Below are 19,205 nucleotides of genomic sequence, written 5' to 3'. Positions count from 1 at the left end.
TCACTAGAGTCGTCCTATGGAGTGGCCCTCCCAGTCCACTTTATTTCCGTTCTCTTGGGGCGTTAGGAAATCCTCCAAAGGTGTGCCACTGTGGCCGAATTTGGCTCCTAGAGCCTGAAGCAAGTCTCCCCCCGACCCCCAGGGTCGCGGGCCCCAGAGGGGATCGAGTCACCAAGTCACCGCCCCTCACCTCTGCTCAGGCTTCGGTGGCGCAGGGCGGAGCCGCAGGTCGCGGAGGGCGGCCCCAGGCGTCGGTGACAGGGGGGGAGGGGCGGGGGAGGCGAGGCGGCCGCACCTCGCCCTGGGAAGAAGCTGGCCAGGTGTGGCCTGGGCGCCTGGTGCCAGCGGGGAGGAGACTCGAGCCGCCTCGACCAACACCAACACCCAGGCGCGACCCAGCTCCTCTGAGCCCTCGCTGCCCTCCGAGCCACAGCTCCGCTCCGGCTCCCGCGCCCAGTCAGTCGCCGTCCCCGTCTCCGCCCTGCTGGAGCGCTGCGCCCTCGCCAGTCCTCCGCGTCCCGCGCTCCTCTCCGGGAGCCCCTCGAGTGCTCCGAGGCGACGCCTCGCGTATGCCGCGGCGCTGAGCGGCTCTCTTGAGTGACCGCCGACATGAGCTGCAACGGCGGCTCCCACCCGCGGATCAACACGCTGGGCCGCATGACCCGCGCGGAGTCCGGTCCCGACCTGCGCTACGAGATGACCTACAGCGGTGGCGGCGGCGGGGGTGGCGGGGGTGGCGGCGGCGGCGGTGGCACCAGCAGGATGTACTACTCCCGGCGCTGCACGGTCAACGACCAGAACTCCGACGGCTACTGGTGGGTACCTGCCCGCCGCCACCTAGCTCAGTCCTGGACCTTGGGCCAGGGAGTGGCCCGCCTCCTGGGCCGACCAGGAAACCCGGGTCTAGGCCGAGGAAAGTGCTTTGCCCCGGGTCACGGAAGTGCAGGAACGGGTGTCCCTACGCCCAGTGCTTGCCACTGAGAACAGGGAGCGTGGGTGTGTGCGGGGACCCGGGCAACAGTCCTACCGTGAGCCTGCGCAGGGTCTCACGGTCCTCACCTCGCTTCTATCCTAGAAGCGGCTTCTTTCTGCCTCCACTGCGGAAGGGAGCAATGGACGGCAGGGACGTAGGTCTCTCCTTTGTTGCCCCCCTTTCCCTACCCCAGGTTGTCCCCTGAAAGGTGGACCTGGCTGTGATTGCCTTTGTTCTGTTCCAGCCGGCAGGTGGGAGGTCACGCAAGGGGGAGCTGCGGCCACAAAGCCCGGCTTTCAAACTAATGAAAAGTAAAACTTGTGAAGGGGTGGAGTCCCCTTTGCTGCCCGGTGGCTTTGGAGGGACTCAGGACTTGCAACTCATGGTCACCCCAGGGCGACGGCGGCGGAGGCCCTTAAGTTACTTGGCCACCGGAGGGTATTTGCATGGAAGTTGCGCTCTCCACCTGGCCTGAAACTCCCCTGTCACTCAAATGTAGGGATGGCTTGGCCAGGACAGGTCTGTTCCGTTCGCCCCCTTTTCCTCAACTCTGGCCACTTGGTCACCGGGATCGCACCTCTTTAAAAAAATCTAGTCTCCTGGATGACTTTTGTACTAAGGGTGGCTCAGGGCACCTTATTAGTCATCTCTTTGATCTGTATAGAGTGGGCTCAAGCTCTGCCTGAGAGGGTGACCCTGGAGAAAGCACTGAAGAGGAACCCACGGCACAAAGGGCTAGGTCCTCTTCCCGGGATCGTCGGGTAAATACAGCTAGGGAGTCACTGGTGGGTGGGAGAAGGTAATGAGCTTCCTTTCACACAGTCCCCACAGCTGCTTTCTGCAAGCCCACGTGAGCCGTGAGACTTTTGCGACCCGCCCCTTCCCAGCCCTACCCTGGTCGCGCCTCTGGAGGCGGCCGCCCCACTACCTTAATACTTCGCAGTGCAGTGGCCGCAGGCGGAGGAGGAGAAACCTAAAGGCTCCTTGGAGTTTTGTTTTGCAAGCAGTTTTAGAGAACGACAGACCTTCCGGTTGCAACCTGATTTCTGTTTAAATTTATTTATTTCTCAGGCGTCAGGGTACCTTTTCTCATTATTAGAGATCTTTGTTTTCTTAACAAATCGTGCCCGGGGATTTTGACGAACGATTGTGTCCGGTAACACCAGGTTTAAAAACTTGGTTTTAAAGTAGATTTTAAAATTTGGCGAGCCACCTACATCTCAAATTTAGTTTTCTGACTTAGCCTTCCCGGAATCAGTAGCCCATTCTTTTCAATGTGTGGATTACACAATTAAAGTCTGGGGATCAGAATATGGAAGAATATGAAAGAATATTAGAATTTAGTAGTTCAACACGTTATGAACCAAGTTATTGTTATTATTAATCTTATTATTTAGCCTGCTTCTACTAGCCCAGGTTTCTTATCTTTTGTTATTTTTGCTTTATTGGGACTCAAACCCAAGGCCTCACACACAGTAGACAAGTGTTCTACTCCTGACCTACACCTCCTAGCCCTCTTAAATTGACAACCACCGGTGCCTAGTAATTGGCTAATTCACTTCCTTGGTTTCTTATAATCTTATAGAGAAGTAATATTTTTAATTTAGTCATTGATATTAGAGCTGGGTAAAGATACATGTCTTAGTAGGATTCTTCCCTTAAACATTTGATTTAGATTTAAAAACGATTTTTTCCATCCTTCAATATTTCTTCATGCCCCATTTCCAAAAATGTCTATTTATAAACCTGTCAAGCTTATATCTTCTGGAAGGCAAAACAGACAGAAGTAGAAAATGACCTCACTTTGAGAAAAGATTCCCCCACCCCACCCCCAAGGATTGATGTTCATCAGTGGCCTTACAGGGTGTCAGAGGTGGCCAGTGACTCAGAGGTTGTCATTCTCTTGAGACCCAGGTGATAGAGTCCCCTCCCCCCAGCCTGTTGGACCTGTCCTAGCTCTGCTCAGTAGAAAATAGCCCATGAATGCTGAGTTCTGCATTTTCAGTTCATGGAGAGTCAGACCATGTACCTGGACCTGTTTTTCTGGTAACATTTTAGTTTTGTGTGGAGAGAGCTGTTTGCTCATCTCTCATCGCTTAGATTTTGCAGAAGTAGGAGAGAGCCGGGGACCTCTGCTAAGTGAATGGTTAAATAATATTTATGGCTTTTTTTCACTCTCTCTACAAAAATCAGCACAGAAACTACTAGTTGAATTTTAACTTATTTGAATCTGTAGGTTGAATTGATACAAATGAAATAATTTTTGAAATAAGAGTAAGTCTTCTTTATGTAAACCAGTCTTTGTAGAGAACTCAGATCTTTTTGCTGTTGAAATCACTGTGAAGTGTGTCTCCTCTGTGTCTTTTCCACAACTAACTCTTGGCCACTTTCAGAACATTGGAGATCACATGTACACTGCAACGCCCTCTTCCCCAGCACCTCCTGCTCTGTCTGTCTTTATTTTAGACTAGATGAGATCTGTAGACACTTTAACTTTGTGCTATTAAGAAATAGGATTATATGCCTGGTAATATAAAAGGCATGAACCTTGAAAAGAAACTTTAGAGTTTCTTTTTCTTTGCATAAGACATCACATTAATACCCTTTTCAGTTAAAGCAGAATTTCTGCAGTCTTATTCTTGTAGCTAACATAAAATACTAATCACCAAACTATTTTTTGTCACCAAAGTAGCCAGAGCTCACACTTAGCTCTTCCGCCAACCAAAGTGTAGATTTTTGTAGAAGGATTCAAAGTGGTAGGCATTGAGCTTCAGAAATATGTGGCTGTAATGTTAAGGCTTCTTCTTATCCAGATCCCATTATTCCAAATCCGAAACAGGGACTGAGAATATGCTCAAGAGAAGAGCCTGTGCTTAGCAGGCTATATCCTCAGCAGAGCAAAACAAAATAAATTAATAATAATAATAATAATAATAATAATAATATCAATAAAAGAAATCAGAATGAGCACTAAAATCACTCTAAACTTCAGAGTGAATAGAGCCCTGAGGACCACGCAGCCTCACCCAGCACTCCCTGCATTCACTTCTAGACTCCACAGACCCGTTGCTACCTGTTAATGTATGTAAAATTCCATGTCCTTTCATTGGCTTAGCAAGCATCTCCTGAGCATCTGCTGTGTACACACATGGAGTTTATGGAAAGTTAACGTGGATGAACAAAAAAAAAATCTGAGAGGAGTGTATACTCTGAGACCACACAAATACAAGGTACAAAAGAGTAGAATTGAAGGTATAGCCTAGTGCTGTAGTGCTTGCCTGGCTATCGGCCTTGGCTTACACACACACACACACACACACACACACACACACACACACACACACGTTGGCGGTGGGTAAATAGCTTCAAAGCTTTCACAAGTAGAGATAGCATCTGTCATGGAGGCATTAGTGAGACTTTTTTTTTTTTTTTTAAAGTGGTGTTTACTTTGTGTAGTAATTCAGCTGATATACAAGGATGTATAAGAACACGGGAAAATTCAAGAGGTCTGTAGAATGGGCTTCTTGGTAACCATCCATTGAAAAGTGGAAAGCAGTAAGAAAGGGAGGAAGGATCTTGGGAAAGCCTGGTGGAGGGGCTTGGCTAGCGAAGGAATCCATGGCAGGCATTCATGGCCACCAGAGTCTCCTCCATCCAGGGTCACTGAGCCTCAGCAGGGTGGCTCTCTGACAGCTCTGTGGAGGATCGTGCCTTGTGCACTACCTGCTAGAAATCTGGGTGAGATGGCCATTGCTTCACCCCAGGAGGATGAAGGGAAAGTCTGGGCGTGGCAGGTGCAGTGGGATGGGAAAGTAGACACTGCCCAGCTGCACTGACAGCTTCAGCCAACACCTGGTATGCTGCCCAGGTGTGCTGACAGCTTCAGCCTGCACCAGCCTGTGAGATGTTAAGAGAGTTCGAGGACACTCAAAGCTCAGAGCATAGGTAACTCAGGATATGTATTGAAACATCGGCAAAATAAGATTTAGGCAAATTCAATACACAGAAGATAACACTGGTATGGTTATTAAACCTAGGTAAATTGTATACTTAATAAAACATCAGATCCATGGTTAATGATAGTTCCCATCCCCTGCCAGACACTCGTGATAAGTCAGATATTACAAAAAGTCATGTAACCTCAACCTCATTCCTCACAACCAACATCCCAATTTAAAAATGAGAAACTGAGGTTAAAATAGTCAAAAATAAAACACTTTGCTAAGGTCTCACAGCTAACAAGTGGTGGAATTTATTATCCAGGTTATCTCACCGTCTGAGAAAAGCTGTCATTGAACTCATCTTCTCTATTTGAAAACCTTTTCTCAGCCAGTATAACTCTTCCTTGTAATTCTGTTGCAGCCTCATTCTGCATTCGGTGAGATATGTATTTCCTGATGCATTGCTTTATTTTGTTAATACTCTTAGGAAGAGTTTCATGTGCTTAGAAAACCCCACCCAACATGATTCTGTATTACGTAAACTAATTGTTGATTCTATATTATGCCGTCTGATTGCTATTTAATAGGACAAAATAGCTTTCGACTGTAGTTTATTTTTCTAACCATGCATGGGCTTGGTTTCATTGTAGTTCAGAATTGAAATGCCCTGGGAAGAGATGTGCTGATGTTCTGATGTCTCAGTGCTGACTTCTTAAGGTGGAGCAAAGAGAACTTGGGTGTGACTTTGAGAGTCCAGCTTGACTTGGATAACCAGTCTTTCTAGATGAGAAACTTCTAGAAGATTTTAGAAGTGTTTCAGTCTGTAGGAGTAGCTGGGAGCTCTGCTCCCTGTTCAGCCTTTCTCCTTCTCCATTCTACTGGGTCCCCAGTGGCCCTGACTCTTAAAAACTGAAATTTTGGTGCTGGGGTTGAAGCCACAGCCCCAAAGATTCCCAAGACCAGGACACTAAGACAATGAGCCATCCTTGGAAGCCACATCCTAAAAAATGCTAGCTCAGACCCACAATTTATATCTCACCAAAGACAGGTCGGGTTGGAGGGGTTCACATACTTTGTAACCATGCACCAGAACTACATGTCATCCAGATGAGGGCCCTTTAGAGAAGAGCAGCAGCAAACAGTTGAAGGTTTTGCTTGGAAACAAGCTTTTTGACAAACAGATAGCACATCCGACTTCATTTGCCATCTGGGGAGAAGAAAAGCGTGTTTTCAGGGATGGCAGGACAATGTGTAGATGACTTTTTTTTGAGGAACAGTAAAACAAATGTAAATTTTTGCATAGGAAAATATTTCAAAACCGAGTTCTTTGTTTTGGCATTGAATTTGTTATTTTGGTGACATTTCCACTAAACAATAAAAACAAATAAGGAAGACATCTTTCTCTGAGTTTTCTTATTCCTTCTTTTATACTGCTAAAATAGACCATTCTCACTTAATTGCCTGAAAGAGTGCTTTTGAGTCTTACAGAACTCCTGAAAATACCCCATACTTTAAACCCTGTCTGTTCCTTTCCCCCCTTTTCCTTTAAAATATAAATTTATTTTAATGGCTACACTGCAGCATAAACTAGTATGTATTCCTTGATTCCCTTTATATCTGTGTCTACTTTTTTTGCACACTGTCCATAAAATGGTAGCTTGAGGCAAAGACAGAATACACAAAAAGGAAATTTCAGAACAATTAACTGCAGGAGCAGCCACCACTGACAGAACCCCGGGGTTCACTTCTTCAGCAGTATGTAGACCTAACTGCACCCTGAAGCTTCACCCCACCCCTGCAGGTGGGTGTTCCTACCTGTTGGAGATGCAAGCAGTTAGGCAAACAGCTTGAGTGTCACTCCAGTATGGTTAAAGTCACAGACTGTACAGCTGGGAGTGAGCTCCACTGTGCCAGCCTTGGGGTGTCTGTGAAGGTTGTGGCAGTGTGGCCGGTTTGTCCCTTCATTGGCAGCATCCACCCAACATATGGAATACTGCCTCCATGTTTTTGTTTGCTTGCTTTTCAAGACAGGGTTTCTTTGTGTAGCTCTGGTTGTCCTGGAACTAGCTCTGTAGACCAGACCAGGCCGGTCTCAAACTCACAGAGATCCGCCTGCCTTTGCCTCCCCAGTTCTGGGATTAAGGGTGTGCACCAACACCCAGCCACAGTTCTTCTACTAGAACAAAATTTAAGGTCAGAGGAGACCTGTTCATCTAAATCTATAGGGGAAGAGACCTTTATTCAACCCATTTGGGTGGGATCAGGGACTGGGATGGGTGTACTTGTAGGTTGAGCTCCGAAATCAGGGCGACCAGTTTAATGTCATCAAATGGTCATGTGTTTGCCTTTGTTTCTCTTCCAATTTACTGAGCCAAACAGACAGGCCCTGGGCACCTGCAATGCACAGAGCTGTATGTTGTTAGGTGCGTGTAGGAGGGGGAAGATGAAGAAGTTGTAGGAGTAGCTATACCTGTGTGTAAATAAGTCCAAGAGAAAGTTGGGGGCAGAGTGAGCAGATAAGCCCTGGGGAAGAGGCATCTTTGGGCCATCCAGCAACTCACCTGATGGCTAGGGTGTTTAGTGAGTCAACTTTACATGAGGTAAACTTAGACTTCCTTTTTTTTTTTTTTTTTTTTTTTTTTGGTTTTACTTATGATTCTTAAAAAAAAAAAAGAACCTAATAATGTATGATATACAAAAAATACTTTAAAAATTATAAAGAGAGAATTGATAAGGCTTTAAGATTAAAGCAATATGTATTTATAATTTCCAACAGACATTTACTGAGGTTTGTTTTGGGGGAAGGGCTCATTCAATGAGTCTGGATTCAGAGAGAGACATATACCTTCGTTTCTGGCACACATACATGACTCCAAAGAGCACAAAGGAAGAAGAGAGAGCAATGAAAAGAGAGAGAAAGGGAAGATGTAACCCATGTCAAGACACACAGAAAGACATACAGAAAGGCGGCACGAGAGGCTAATGAACAATAAATGTTATTATGCAGGTATTTTGTAAAACAAAGCATTTTTACCTCATAATGTTGCATATCTGTCATCAAAGTCTGTTCTGGCAGCAGATGTTAAAAAATTGTTTAAGATAGCTAATTTTAGGGTATTTTTTTTCTTTCTTAGAAAAGAATGTTATTTGAACACGCCCAGGTAACATGTAGCCAGATGCTGTTCACAAAGACGGTTGTGTGATCTGCTTTTGGATTTAACTCCAGAACATGTTTTCCATTTAGTCACTGATGAAGGGATCCTTTTACAAACGCTTAGAGCCATTCTTGTTTAAACAAGTTTTAGGATGAATTTTTTTTTTTTTTAAATGTTTGCGCAGGCAGGTTCTGTGCGGAATGAGTCATTTGTCTGAGTTTGAGGATGAAACAATGTCAGAAGAGTTGATCTTCCAAAGATAACTCTTTAATTTCCCAGGAAAATCTATTCATTTTAGCTTAGAAATCAATAGTCTTTATTTTTTAACCCGAATGAGCTTTTCTCCCCCACCCCAAAGCATCTTTTATGTTCTCTTGTCTGTAGAATCACACACATTTTTAAATGGAACCTTAGATGCTAGATGCTCACTGGTTCACATCTGAGTGTGGTTTATAAACCTCCCACTCTGAGTTAGGAATGAAGCTGAGCAGTCAGAGTGCTTGCCCAGACCAGAGCCCTGGATAAATCCCCATCACCACAGAAACTGGGTGTGGTGCATAGCCTTGTCATCCTACCACTCAGAGGGAGGAGAACTGCAAGATCTAGCCTGGGTTACAGAGTAAGCTTGAGCCCAAGTTGGTGAGTGGAGGGTTTGATTCCTAGGAGAGAGAGAGAGAGAGAGAAAGAGAGAGAGAGAGAGAGAGAGAGAGAGAGAGAGAGAGAGAGAGAGAGAGAGAGAGAGGTGTTCCCTGAAGCCACTCCCCAGTGCTCATGAGGGATCTGCACACATGTCATGAAGATGGCTGTCTGACCCAGTGGATCAGAATCCTCTCTGCCTGCACTTCTCCTTGATCCAGTGCAGCTAGTTCTATGTATAAAACCCCCTGTGCAGCTGCGATGCCAGGGTGGCTGCTTCCTTCCCCTGTTGCTAACCTCAGCAGGCCAGAATTTGTTCTTTGAGATGGATAGAGCCGGTGTGCACCCAGTTCTCCCTCTGACCTCGCTCTGTTTTTTTCCAAAGGGCTTCTTGATTGCACCTCAGCTGGAATTGGGATTTTTACAGGTGAAGACAGGATAAGTAGGCGCTGAGGATGAGAGAACAGAGCTCTCTCTGGTACCCATGGTTTCTCCTGCTCTTTCAGTTGCCTTTGGTCAACCATTGTCCAAAAATACCAAGTGGACATTAGGCAGGAGTGGGGGCTCAGGCCTGTGACCCGAGCACTGGTGCCCTAGAGTCAGGATCAGGAATTCAAGGTTACCCTTAGCTACTGAGCCAGTTTGAAGCCAACTTGAGAACATGAGATCCTGTCTCAAAGATAAATAAATAAATAAATAAATAGGCTAAGGGGAGTGGGTCACTCTTGTAATCTTAATACTGAAAAGACTGAGTCAGGAGGATTGCTCTGATAGTTGGAGGCCAGCCTGGTCTACACATTAAGATCCTATCTAAAAAACAAACAAACAAACAAACAAACAAACCCCAAAAAACTCCCAACCAACCAACCAACCAACCAAACAAAAAAACACCCCCAAACCCAAAAAACAAAACCAAAAAACAAAGCTGGATAAATCTAGAAATAAACATTCTGAAATTTTAAAATGCCCTTTACTGTACTATATTGTTATATTTGTTCCATTTTATTAGTTCTGGTCTGTTATTGTGCCTAATTTATAAATTAAAGCATTACCACACACACACACACACACACACACACACACACACACACACACAAATAGGGAAAGGCAATAGCTTTTCAGTACTGAGAAAATAGATTTTTAATACTATAGTAAAACAGGATCCACCCCTGGCCTGGTGGCTGTGGTCCAGCACTCAGGAGGCCAAGGCAGGAATACGTGTTTCAAGTCAGCCTGGTGACAGAGTGAGTTCTAGGCTAGCCTCTGCTATAGAGTGTGACACAGCCCGTAGACTTCAATACACCTCGAGGTTTCTTCATCCCGTGGAGAGTCTTAGCACGCAGCCACTCAGATGGAGGTGAAATAGGAAATCAGACAAGTAGGCATGGCAGAGGCTCTTCCATTATTCAGTTTAGTCATTTTCCCCCCAGTCTTAAAGAAACTTGATTTCTGTGTATCTCTCTTCTTCATCTACTAAAAAGCAAGCAAAACACGGGGTTACGGTATTAAGCATGGGTGGTGAGCACATGCCAGGCCCTTAGTAAAGGCTAAAGAGTCTTTTTAGAATTAATAACACAAAGAGTCTACTTTTTAAAGAATAGTCAGATACGTGTGGGCGGGGAAGAGTAAAAGATGTCTTGTCTTCTGTATAATTCATGAGATCTCTAGTGATAGAACTGTTTTCCAAAACTAGGGGGGCATAACAAAGGGGGAGGGGCAGCCCTCAATGCCTTGACCAAGTGTATGACTGCTCCAGCTTCCCCTCCCCAGAGGCAGCTCTTTTATGAGTGTCCAGTAGCATCCTGTAGTAGTAGGGTTTCAGGGGCTCCAGAGTTAGGTTTTGTTGTTCAAGGAATTTCAACTTGCAAATTGACTTAAAATGTGTATGACACTTTGGATATATTTATTCACAAATGAATTTGAACTTCCCACCTCTGTGGTATAGGTGGTCTCTGTGTGGGGTGTGAGTGTGCGTGAGTGTGTGGTGTGAGTGTGTATATGTGGTGAGTGAGTGTGTGTGGTGTATGTGTGAGAGAGTGTGCATATGTGTGTGAGTGTGTGTATATGTGGTATGTGAGTGTGTGGTGTGAGTGTGGTATGTGAGTGTGTCTGTGTGAGTGTGTAGTATGCATCCATCTGTGTGTGTGAGTAAGTGTGGGATGCCGGGGATTGAACCCATGGCCTTGCCCATGTTAAGCGCATTCTTTACCAGCCAAACTTGCTGTTTTATCCATCTTCATTCTGAAATAGATTTTGATTTACAGGAAAGTTGCCAAGCTGGTGCAACGTTCTTATGTATGCCATACGCTGTAGCCCTTAATTGTCTTTCTTACGGCTCAGTTTTTAGCATGGCACACCTTGTTAGGTCAGTTAAGAAAGTCTGGCTTTTATTGTGTGGAGAGAGAACTCCTTCATTCATGTACTTAGAACTGGCTGGCATTCTGTGTGGACAGCACCCCGAGTCACCTTGCTGAACAGAACTTTCCCAGTGTTTCAGAAGAAAAATCCTCACCTTTCAATGAAGAAAACAAGTTGGCTGTGAAGCCTACTACTTAAGGAAGCCGAGGCAGGAGGATTGCTATGACAGTGAGGCCAGCCTAGGCTAGATAGTGAGTGAGACTATGAAGGCTATGTAGTGAAATTTTGTTTCAAATAACCAAAAGAGTAAAAGATGGAAAAAATAAACCAAAGGAAGAATTGTAATTATACAAGACTTTCTCTCCTTTCTGTCTTCCTCCCTTCTTTAATTTATGTAGGATCTCACTGTTGCCCAGCTTGGTTTTGAACTCCTGAACTCAAGCCACCTTCCCACCTCAGCCTCCCAAAAGACCTTCATGATTTCTTATTTACCCTAGAACTCTTGCTAAGTTTCCTGTGTCTCTCCATCTTTCTCTTTGTTTCTTACGGTGGCTTCCTGCCACTTTCTGGCGAGTACACTGGGAAAGTGTTCTAAGGCCGCTGGAATCCTGTACAAGTTAGGACAACAGACGTAGGTAGTCTTGTCTGTGTCCCAGCGGGGTGGGCATCACGCCAGATTCCCTGTGTAATGCTGAGCGGAAGCGAGACTGCGTGTACTCAGGCTGCAGGAGTCTGAGAAGCTGCCCAGGTTTTGACAGGTGGACGCTCAGGCAAGTGTGCTGCCTGGGCCTGCCTCACGGAGCCAGTGCCGTCATTTGGGAGTGGTTTCCCAGGGAAGGCTGGGATCCTCACCCACATCCAGCTAGTGCTGGCTTGTTGGGGAGCCTTCCTTGCAGGGAGGAACCCCAAATAAGTGGCAGGAAAAAAAAAAAAAAGAAAGAAGATGCTTTCCTGTGGTGTGGTAATAATGTAGTCAGGCACTGTGGGAGACGTTCCCACATTCATGTGGGCCTCCCCATGCAGGTATGTTATAGCTATTGTTTTCTTAGCTCCCCCCCCCACCCCCCCCAGTGTTTAGCTTGTAACCCAGGGCACATGCCAGGCTAGTGCTACACCATTGAACTGTATCTCTAGTTCAACATCCCCTTTCCTTTAACAGAAGAGTCTTTCTTTAAAACATACAGGGTGGGGTGCAGAGATGGCTCAACTGTTAAGAACACTAACTGGTCTCTCAGAGGACAGAAGGTCAGTCCCCAGCACCAGTGTTGGGCAGCACACAACCACCTATAAGACCAGCTCCAGGGGATCAGATGTCCTCTTGCCTCCTCAGCCAGCTACACTCAAGGGTACAGCCACACACTCATACACATAGGTTAAAACTAAGTAAACCTTTAAAATAAGACATAAAAGGACACACACAGTTCATTTTGCTAGAGTGACATCAAACTGATAGTCGACGATGCATATTGGAGCTGGTTAAAGGACCGGGTGCCTCTAAAGCCCTCTAAGGATGTTTAAAGTATGTGCACGCATATTTAGGTGTCCTTGGTTGCCAGAAGAGGCAGTCTCATTCCCTGGAATTGGAGTTACAGACACTTCACATGTGAGCTGCCCAGAGTGGGTGTTGGGAACCAAATCTGGGTCCTCTGTGAGACTGGTGTGTGCTCTTATCCACTAAGCTAGCTCTCTACCCACAAGTTCAACACTGTGCAGTATATTCTCGTACATATTAAATGTAAATTGATGTGTTTTACATCTCTATTAAACCAAGCTGCAATAGGCAGGGCTGCAGCTTGATTTATAACCATCAAATTAAGAACACAGAACAAGCTTCGTTGTGGGAAGAAACTTCTGCTCAAGCGCTGCTCCATCTTTTCCCTCATACTGAGATTCTTGCTCTTACCGCCTCTTGATGCAACTGTGGAAAATGCTTTTTGTAGAACTAGCTTTGCTCTTGTCTCCTGTGGCTGGCTTTGCTAGTGACGTCTCTGCACTCCGTGCTTGCCATAGAAGGACATGTGCTGGGGACTTGGCTGTTGGGAGGGAGGGAGGAGAAGTGACAGACAGGCCAGATGAGATCACCAGCTGCCGTCACTGGCCATGTGGACCTGAGGGAACATTGCTTTGAAGGACATTTTGGGGTTAATTCTATGAGATTTTGGTAGTGCGCCAAATTTTGAGCATGGGAGGCAGAGACAAGGAAGTCTGTGAGTTTGAGGCCAGCCTGGTTTACAGAGCCAGGGATACACAGAGAAATCCTGTTTCATACAAACAAACAAAATGTTTTATAGATTAGAAAATAGTATGGTATTCATTTTAACTTCTCTGATGTGGACAATTGTCCTATGGTTATATTGTTGTCTTCATTCTCAGGAAATATTTACTGAAGTATTTTGTTGTGAAAGGTCACTGTCCTTGTCAAATGGGTCAGGAAAAGGTGATATATCCACACACATACTTACTGGGGTGACATCACCATGTGAACGACTGTGGTGTCTGAGTTCACAGGACCACCTTTCTGCCATTTTTGCAGCCTCTGTGAAAGTTTGAAATTACTTTTAAATTGATAAAAGTCATCCCATGTCTGGGTTTCTTTCTCTCTACAGTCAAACCGGCACCATGTCCAGGCATCAGAACCAGAACACCATCCAAGAACTTCTGCAAAACTGCTCAGACTGTCTGATGCGGGCGGAGCTGATTGCGCAGCCGGTAAGCTCCCTTCACGTCTCCAGTCTGGTCCTTGCCCACGCTGGTTTCTGGGGAGTTCACGCCCTCATCACAGCCTGAGTGTGGTTGGGCCTCTCACATCGTTAGTATCTAGCGATGGTCCTTTCAGAGCAGTCGAGACAGGGATATCATGTTGATCTATTTTCTGTTGCTAGTAACAATGCCACAGACTAGGGAAACTACAAAGAAGAGAGGTTTGTTTTGGCTCATGGTTCTGGCCCAATCTGTAAGGCAGCATCTGGCAATGACCTTCTTCTTGGCAGAGTCCCAGGTAGCAGAAGGCATCACATGGCAACAGACAAAGAGCAGGCAACACTCTAGCCAAGTTGGCTTTTAGAACAGACCCACTCTGAAGATAACCTATTCATCCACTAATCACATGGATTGATTAGTCACCTATTAAAGTTCTCCCTGCCTTACTCTCTTGGTTTTTTTGAGACAGTTTCTCTGTGTAATAGCCTTGGCTGTCCTAGGACTCACTCTGTAGACCAGGCTGGCCCTGAACTCACAGAGATTCACCTGCCTCTGCTTCTTGAGAGCTGGCATTAAAGGTGTGCCTCACCACACCCAGCAAGTTCTCGATTCCCCCCACCCCCCACCCCCACCCCCGAAACAGAGTTTCTCTGTGTAGCCCTGGCTGTCCTGGAACTCACTCTGTAGACCAGGCTGGTCTCCAACTCAGAAATCTGCCTGCCTCTGACTCCCATGTGCTGGGATTAAAGGCGTGCGCCACCACTGCTCAGTGTAGTTCTCACTTTTTAAGAGATTCTTTTAATTTTTATTTTCTGTGTCTGGGTGTTTTACCTGCATGTATGTTTGTGCTCCACATGCCTGGTACCTCCTGAGGGCAGAAGCGGGTGTCAGATCCTTTGGAATTCCAGGTGCTGGTGGGCAGCTCTGTGGGTGCTGGGAACCAACCCTGAGTCTTTCAGAAAAGCAGTGTGTTCAGTTAACCATCAGCAATCTCTCTGGCCCTGAGTCCTTTTAAAGTGCTTGTAGGGCTTACAGTGGCTCTGGGATTCCTAAAGCCGACCAGAGAATGATGGGGTGTAGTTTACAGTGACTGTGAGTCCAATGCTCCCAGTTTATTTCTATCGATGTGCGTGCGTTAAAGTACTGAGGTGTGTGCCGGGGAAGTGGTGTCATGTCTGTTAACATGTCTGTGTGACTTGGCTGTGGCCAAGGGAGAGAGAGCAGCAAGTGGACAAGGGAGGGTAAATGCTGAAGGGCACTGGAGCAGCAGAGCAGCTTTCTGTTGAGGAACAATGTCAGTGTGAAGGAGAGACATAAAACTGTATAGCTCCGTCTCATAGACCTGTCCCTGAGCCCCCTCCAATGGTGACATCTGACATAACTGCAATGTGTCATTTTGCTTTCTTAAGAACTGAAAAAGTTATGTTCCTACACACACACACACACACACACACACACACACACCACTGTGTAATAAAAAGCAGTTAAAATATTTTAAATTATGTATCTATTTATATGCACACATGCATGCTTGTGTATTATGAGTGAGTGACTGTCACAGAATGCATCTGGAGATCAAAGAACAATTTTCAGAAGTTGTTGTCTCCTTCCAACATGTGGGCCCTGGACATTGAACTCTGATCACCAGGCTTGGTGGCCATTTCACTGACCCTGTTTTGGTTTGTTTGTTTGTTTGTTTGTTTGTTTTTTGTTGTTGTTGTTTTGTTTGTTTATATTTGTTTCCTTTTAAGACAGAGTCTCTGCAAAGGTGTGGGGTTACAGGTGTTTACCACCATGTGCTCAGTACAGTTCGAAGTGAGCTGTTTGATTGGGGGGGGGGGGGGCTTCCGCTACCCACCACGTTACAGCAGAAGCTTTGCTTTCACCGATGCCCATGGGATTTTTTTTTCTTACGGTCTTGTGTATTTTCATGCAAACTCTTCCTGCTAGGAACTGAAATTCGGAGAAGGAATACAGCTGGCCTGGAACAGAGAGCTGGATGACTGTTTCACACAAGCCAACGATCAGATGGAGATCATAGATGGCTTGATCCGGGAGATGAGACAGATGGGCCAGCCCTGTGATGCATATCAGAAAAGGTATGGCCTGCAGAGCACCGATGGGGGACCCACAGCGGGCAACTTCAGGCTTTTTCCAGAGGAAGCACACATATTACCCAAGAACAATTCCCTCACTTGGGATTTTGCAGCTGTATCCAATTTAAATATAAAACTGCAAACTTCATCTTTCGGGGACCTCCCAGCCCCCACCCAGAGATGCTCTAAGAATGAAAGAGACCTGCAAAAAAAACCAAAAAAACAAAAAAACAAAACAACAAAAAAAAAAAACATTCAAAAAAATTCTAGCTCTTCCTGGAAATGGCAGCAGAGCCCTGTGATCCTGGGTGTTTGGGAAGTTGAGGAAGGAGAATCAAAAAATTCAAGGCCTGCCTGGATAATTTAGTGAGATCTTACCTCAAAATTAATTAATTGCATAGTTTTTGATGATTAAAGAAGGACAAAGGATGTGGTAGAGTTCTTGCCTGGCTCGAAGGAAGCCTTGGGCTCAGTCCCCAAGTCCCCAATACTGTAAAAATCCTGTAAAACCTCTAGGATGATTTAAAGAATTGAATGGTCATGAGCCAGCCCTCCATTGAGGCAGCAGCACAGGCCTCTGGTACAGCATCTGCCTTTTCTTTTGCTTTTTTTTAAAGGTTTATTTATTTATTTTATGTATATGAGTACACTGTAGCTGTCTTCAGACACACCAGAAGAGGGCATAAGATCTTGTTATAGATGGTTGTGAGCTACATATGGTTGCTGGGAATTGAACTCAGGACCTCTGGGAGAGCAGTCAGTGCTCTTAACCATTGAGCTATCTCTCCAGCCCATGTATCTGTCTTTTCAAGAGGCTAGTGTCAAGCTTTATTTAATCAAGTGAGACCCTTGGCGTTAAAAGTGACCACTTCACAGCAGAAATGTGTGGTCTAAATTTGCTCTCATGCCACTAAGGCCCAGGGTGCTAGAAAGATAAATTCCCAGGATGGACCTCAAGAGAAACTGAGTGGCTGCCATGTTAGGCAAAAGCAATGACACTTTTTATGGTGTTTAGGGTTGTGAGTGGCTTTTCAGCATTTATACTCCCATGTGGTCAAGCTGGAAGTCATGGGAAGAGGAAAAGAAATCTTCCAATGCAACATCATTAGGCTGTAGACTGACCCAAAAGAAACCCAGAGAAGCGGGCATTTGCTCGGGATGAGTTTCCATAGGCTGTTTTCTCCTGACAACGGCACTGGTTTCCTTTCTTTTCAGACTGCTTCAGCTCCAGGAACAAATGCGAGCCCTTTACAAGGCCATCAGTGTTCCTCGAGTCCGAAGGGCCAGCTCCAAGGGAGGTGGAGGATACACTTGCCAGAGCGGCTCTGGGTGGGATGAGTTCACCAAACGTCTCACGAGCGAGTGTCTGGGCTGGATGAGGCAGCAGAGGGTAAGTTCTTAGACTCCTAACCTAGGTAGTCTGGGTGGTGGCACAGTCAGGCCCAGCCCTCCAGGGGCAGCAACCTGCTAAATCATGGGGTTATTGCAACTGACCTCATCTGTCTCCCAGATAGGCTGAAAAGAGAGAACTTTTCTATGGCTCATTTGAAATCATAACACAAGAGAGAAAGTTGAAATTAAAAAAAAATTATAAAATCATATCACATGGGAGGTGTTGGGCACTGACGCTGGGTCTTCTGGTTTGGGCTCCGTGGAGGCTTTTTTGAAGTTCGGTTATCCAGCTGTGCCAGTCTCACGTCACTTGTGTGGGTGTGGAGTCAAATAATGGCCCAAGAAGTATGTGCTGATCCTTTCCCTGCAACTGGAGTCCCTACAAAGTATTTTTCAATGCTAATTACTGTTTTGTTGTTTTATGCTGTAATTAAGCCCGATAATGAACAGGTGGCCTGAGAAACATGCCATAATCATGTAGATGGGAATATTATAATGAAAACCTTCTGATGAGCCGTCCTCATCTGTATGAAGTAGCTGTATGAAAATGGTACATTGTGGGGAGATTGTCATGTGATGCCGAAAGAACTTGATTAATTGCTGGACTGATTTTTTAGTGGTTCTAGAATTTCTCAGCCATTTTAGTACTGTACACGTCCCCACTCTTTTCTTTGAGTCTGGGTTGAACCGTGTTGCCATGGCTAGTCTCGAACATGCAGACTCAAGGCATTCTCCAGCTCAGCCTCTGGAATATCTAAAACCACAGGGAAAGGCCCCTTACACGCAGTCTTTAAAAGGTTTGGGTGCATTCTCATGTAGCAATTCCTTCAGCGACTAATCATTCATTCACAAACACATTCAGTTAATCTTTGCTTACTTTTTGTTTATTTGTTTTGTTTTCATTTGTGTGTGTATGTACGTGTGTGTGTGTGTGTGTGTGTGTGTGGTGTTTTGTCTCTCTATATATCTGTGCACCACATGCATGCAGTGCACAGCAGAGGGCATTGAATCCCCCAGAGCTAGATGGTTGAGAGCTACCATGTGCGTGCTGGGAATCAAACCCAGGTCCTCTAAAAGAATAGTTAGGGTTCTTAACCAGTGAGAAATCTCTCCAGATCTATTTGGTTTTGTTTGTTTGTTGTTTGTTTTGGCTTTTTTTTTGAGACAGGGTCTTGCTTTGTAGCTCAGGCCAGCCTTGAACTTGTGATCCTCCTGTCTGATACTTCAAGATACTGAGATTGTAGTGTATTCTACTATGCCCTACCCCCCAACACACACACACACACACACACACACACACACTTACTATAAAGACCATAAACTATTACGGAAGGTGGAGTAGATCGCGGCACAAAGTCAATGATGATCTCAGAAACTTAACTATAAACTTGTTTGCATGTCTCCAGATACCCTAAAATCTTTGAAAATATCTTTAATTTTTGAGACAGGGTCTCATAGAGCCCAGGTTGCCATGAATGAGCTATATAGCTCGGAATGACTTTGAGGTGCTGAGGCCCTGGCCTCTACCTCTGAACACACAGTACTTGAGGGTTCATCAATATTGACACCATGCTAGAAATTGAGGGCTCAAAAATTATGGTCCATAGTTATAAAGATGAATACTACTGAAGACGAGAAACACCCCGCATGCCAAATGATCGCCCATGAGAGCATTAATAAAGTCTTGTTCAGAGAGTGACACTCTAGGCCAGAGGATGATTTGAGTTAATTGGGGCTTGGACTATAATCTTCAAGGATCCTTGTTGGGAGACAAGATAAACTTTGAACCAAAGTAATTATGGGGAGTCATATCCCCTGATGTCGTCTAAGTCAGTGTGACAGTTAAGTGACAGCTCAGAATTAGTCATTTTCTGTATTGCATGGGTGTAACACTGTAAGGATGCTTTGTAGAGCTGGGTGTGGTGGTACATGCCTATAATCTCAGCCTGGGCTA

At 45.5% G+C, this 19,205-nt stretch overlaps 1 protein-coding gene across 2 annotated transcripts in view; it reads left to right on the top strand.

Annotated features, from left to right (window-relative positions):
- The first annotated feature begins 240 nt into the window (after positions 1-240).
- Positions 241-19,205, top strand: part of Dsp (desmoplakin) — a 47,069-nt gene continuing 28,104 nt past the window's right edge. The window contains exons 1-4 of one of the 2 annotated variants that reach the window (XM_034509956.2): positions 241-815; positions 13,670-13,772; positions 15,714-15,862; positions 17,075-17,249. In XM_034509956.2, coding sequence (XP_034365847.1) covers positions 610-815; positions 13,670-13,772; positions 15,714-15,862; positions 17,075-17,249 — 633 coding nt within the window. In that variant the 5' untranslated portion in view covers positions 241-609. The remainder of the gene's footprint in view (positions 816-13,669; positions 13,773-15,713; positions 15,863-17,074; positions 17,250-19,205) is intronic. The other variant, XM_034509958.2, reaches the window with a different exon arrangement.

Source organism: Arvicanthis niloticus, chromosome 8 (genome assembly GCF_011762505.2).
Source record: "Arvicanthis niloticus isolate mArvNil1 chromosome 8, mArvNil1.pat.X, whole genome shotgun sequence".
Lineage (NCBI taxonomy): Eukaryota > Metazoa > Chordata > Mammalia > Rodentia > Muridae > Arvicanthis > Arvicanthis niloticus.
Note: the sequence above shows the minus strand (reverse complement) of the source record. Positions and strands in the feature narration are given on the sequence as shown.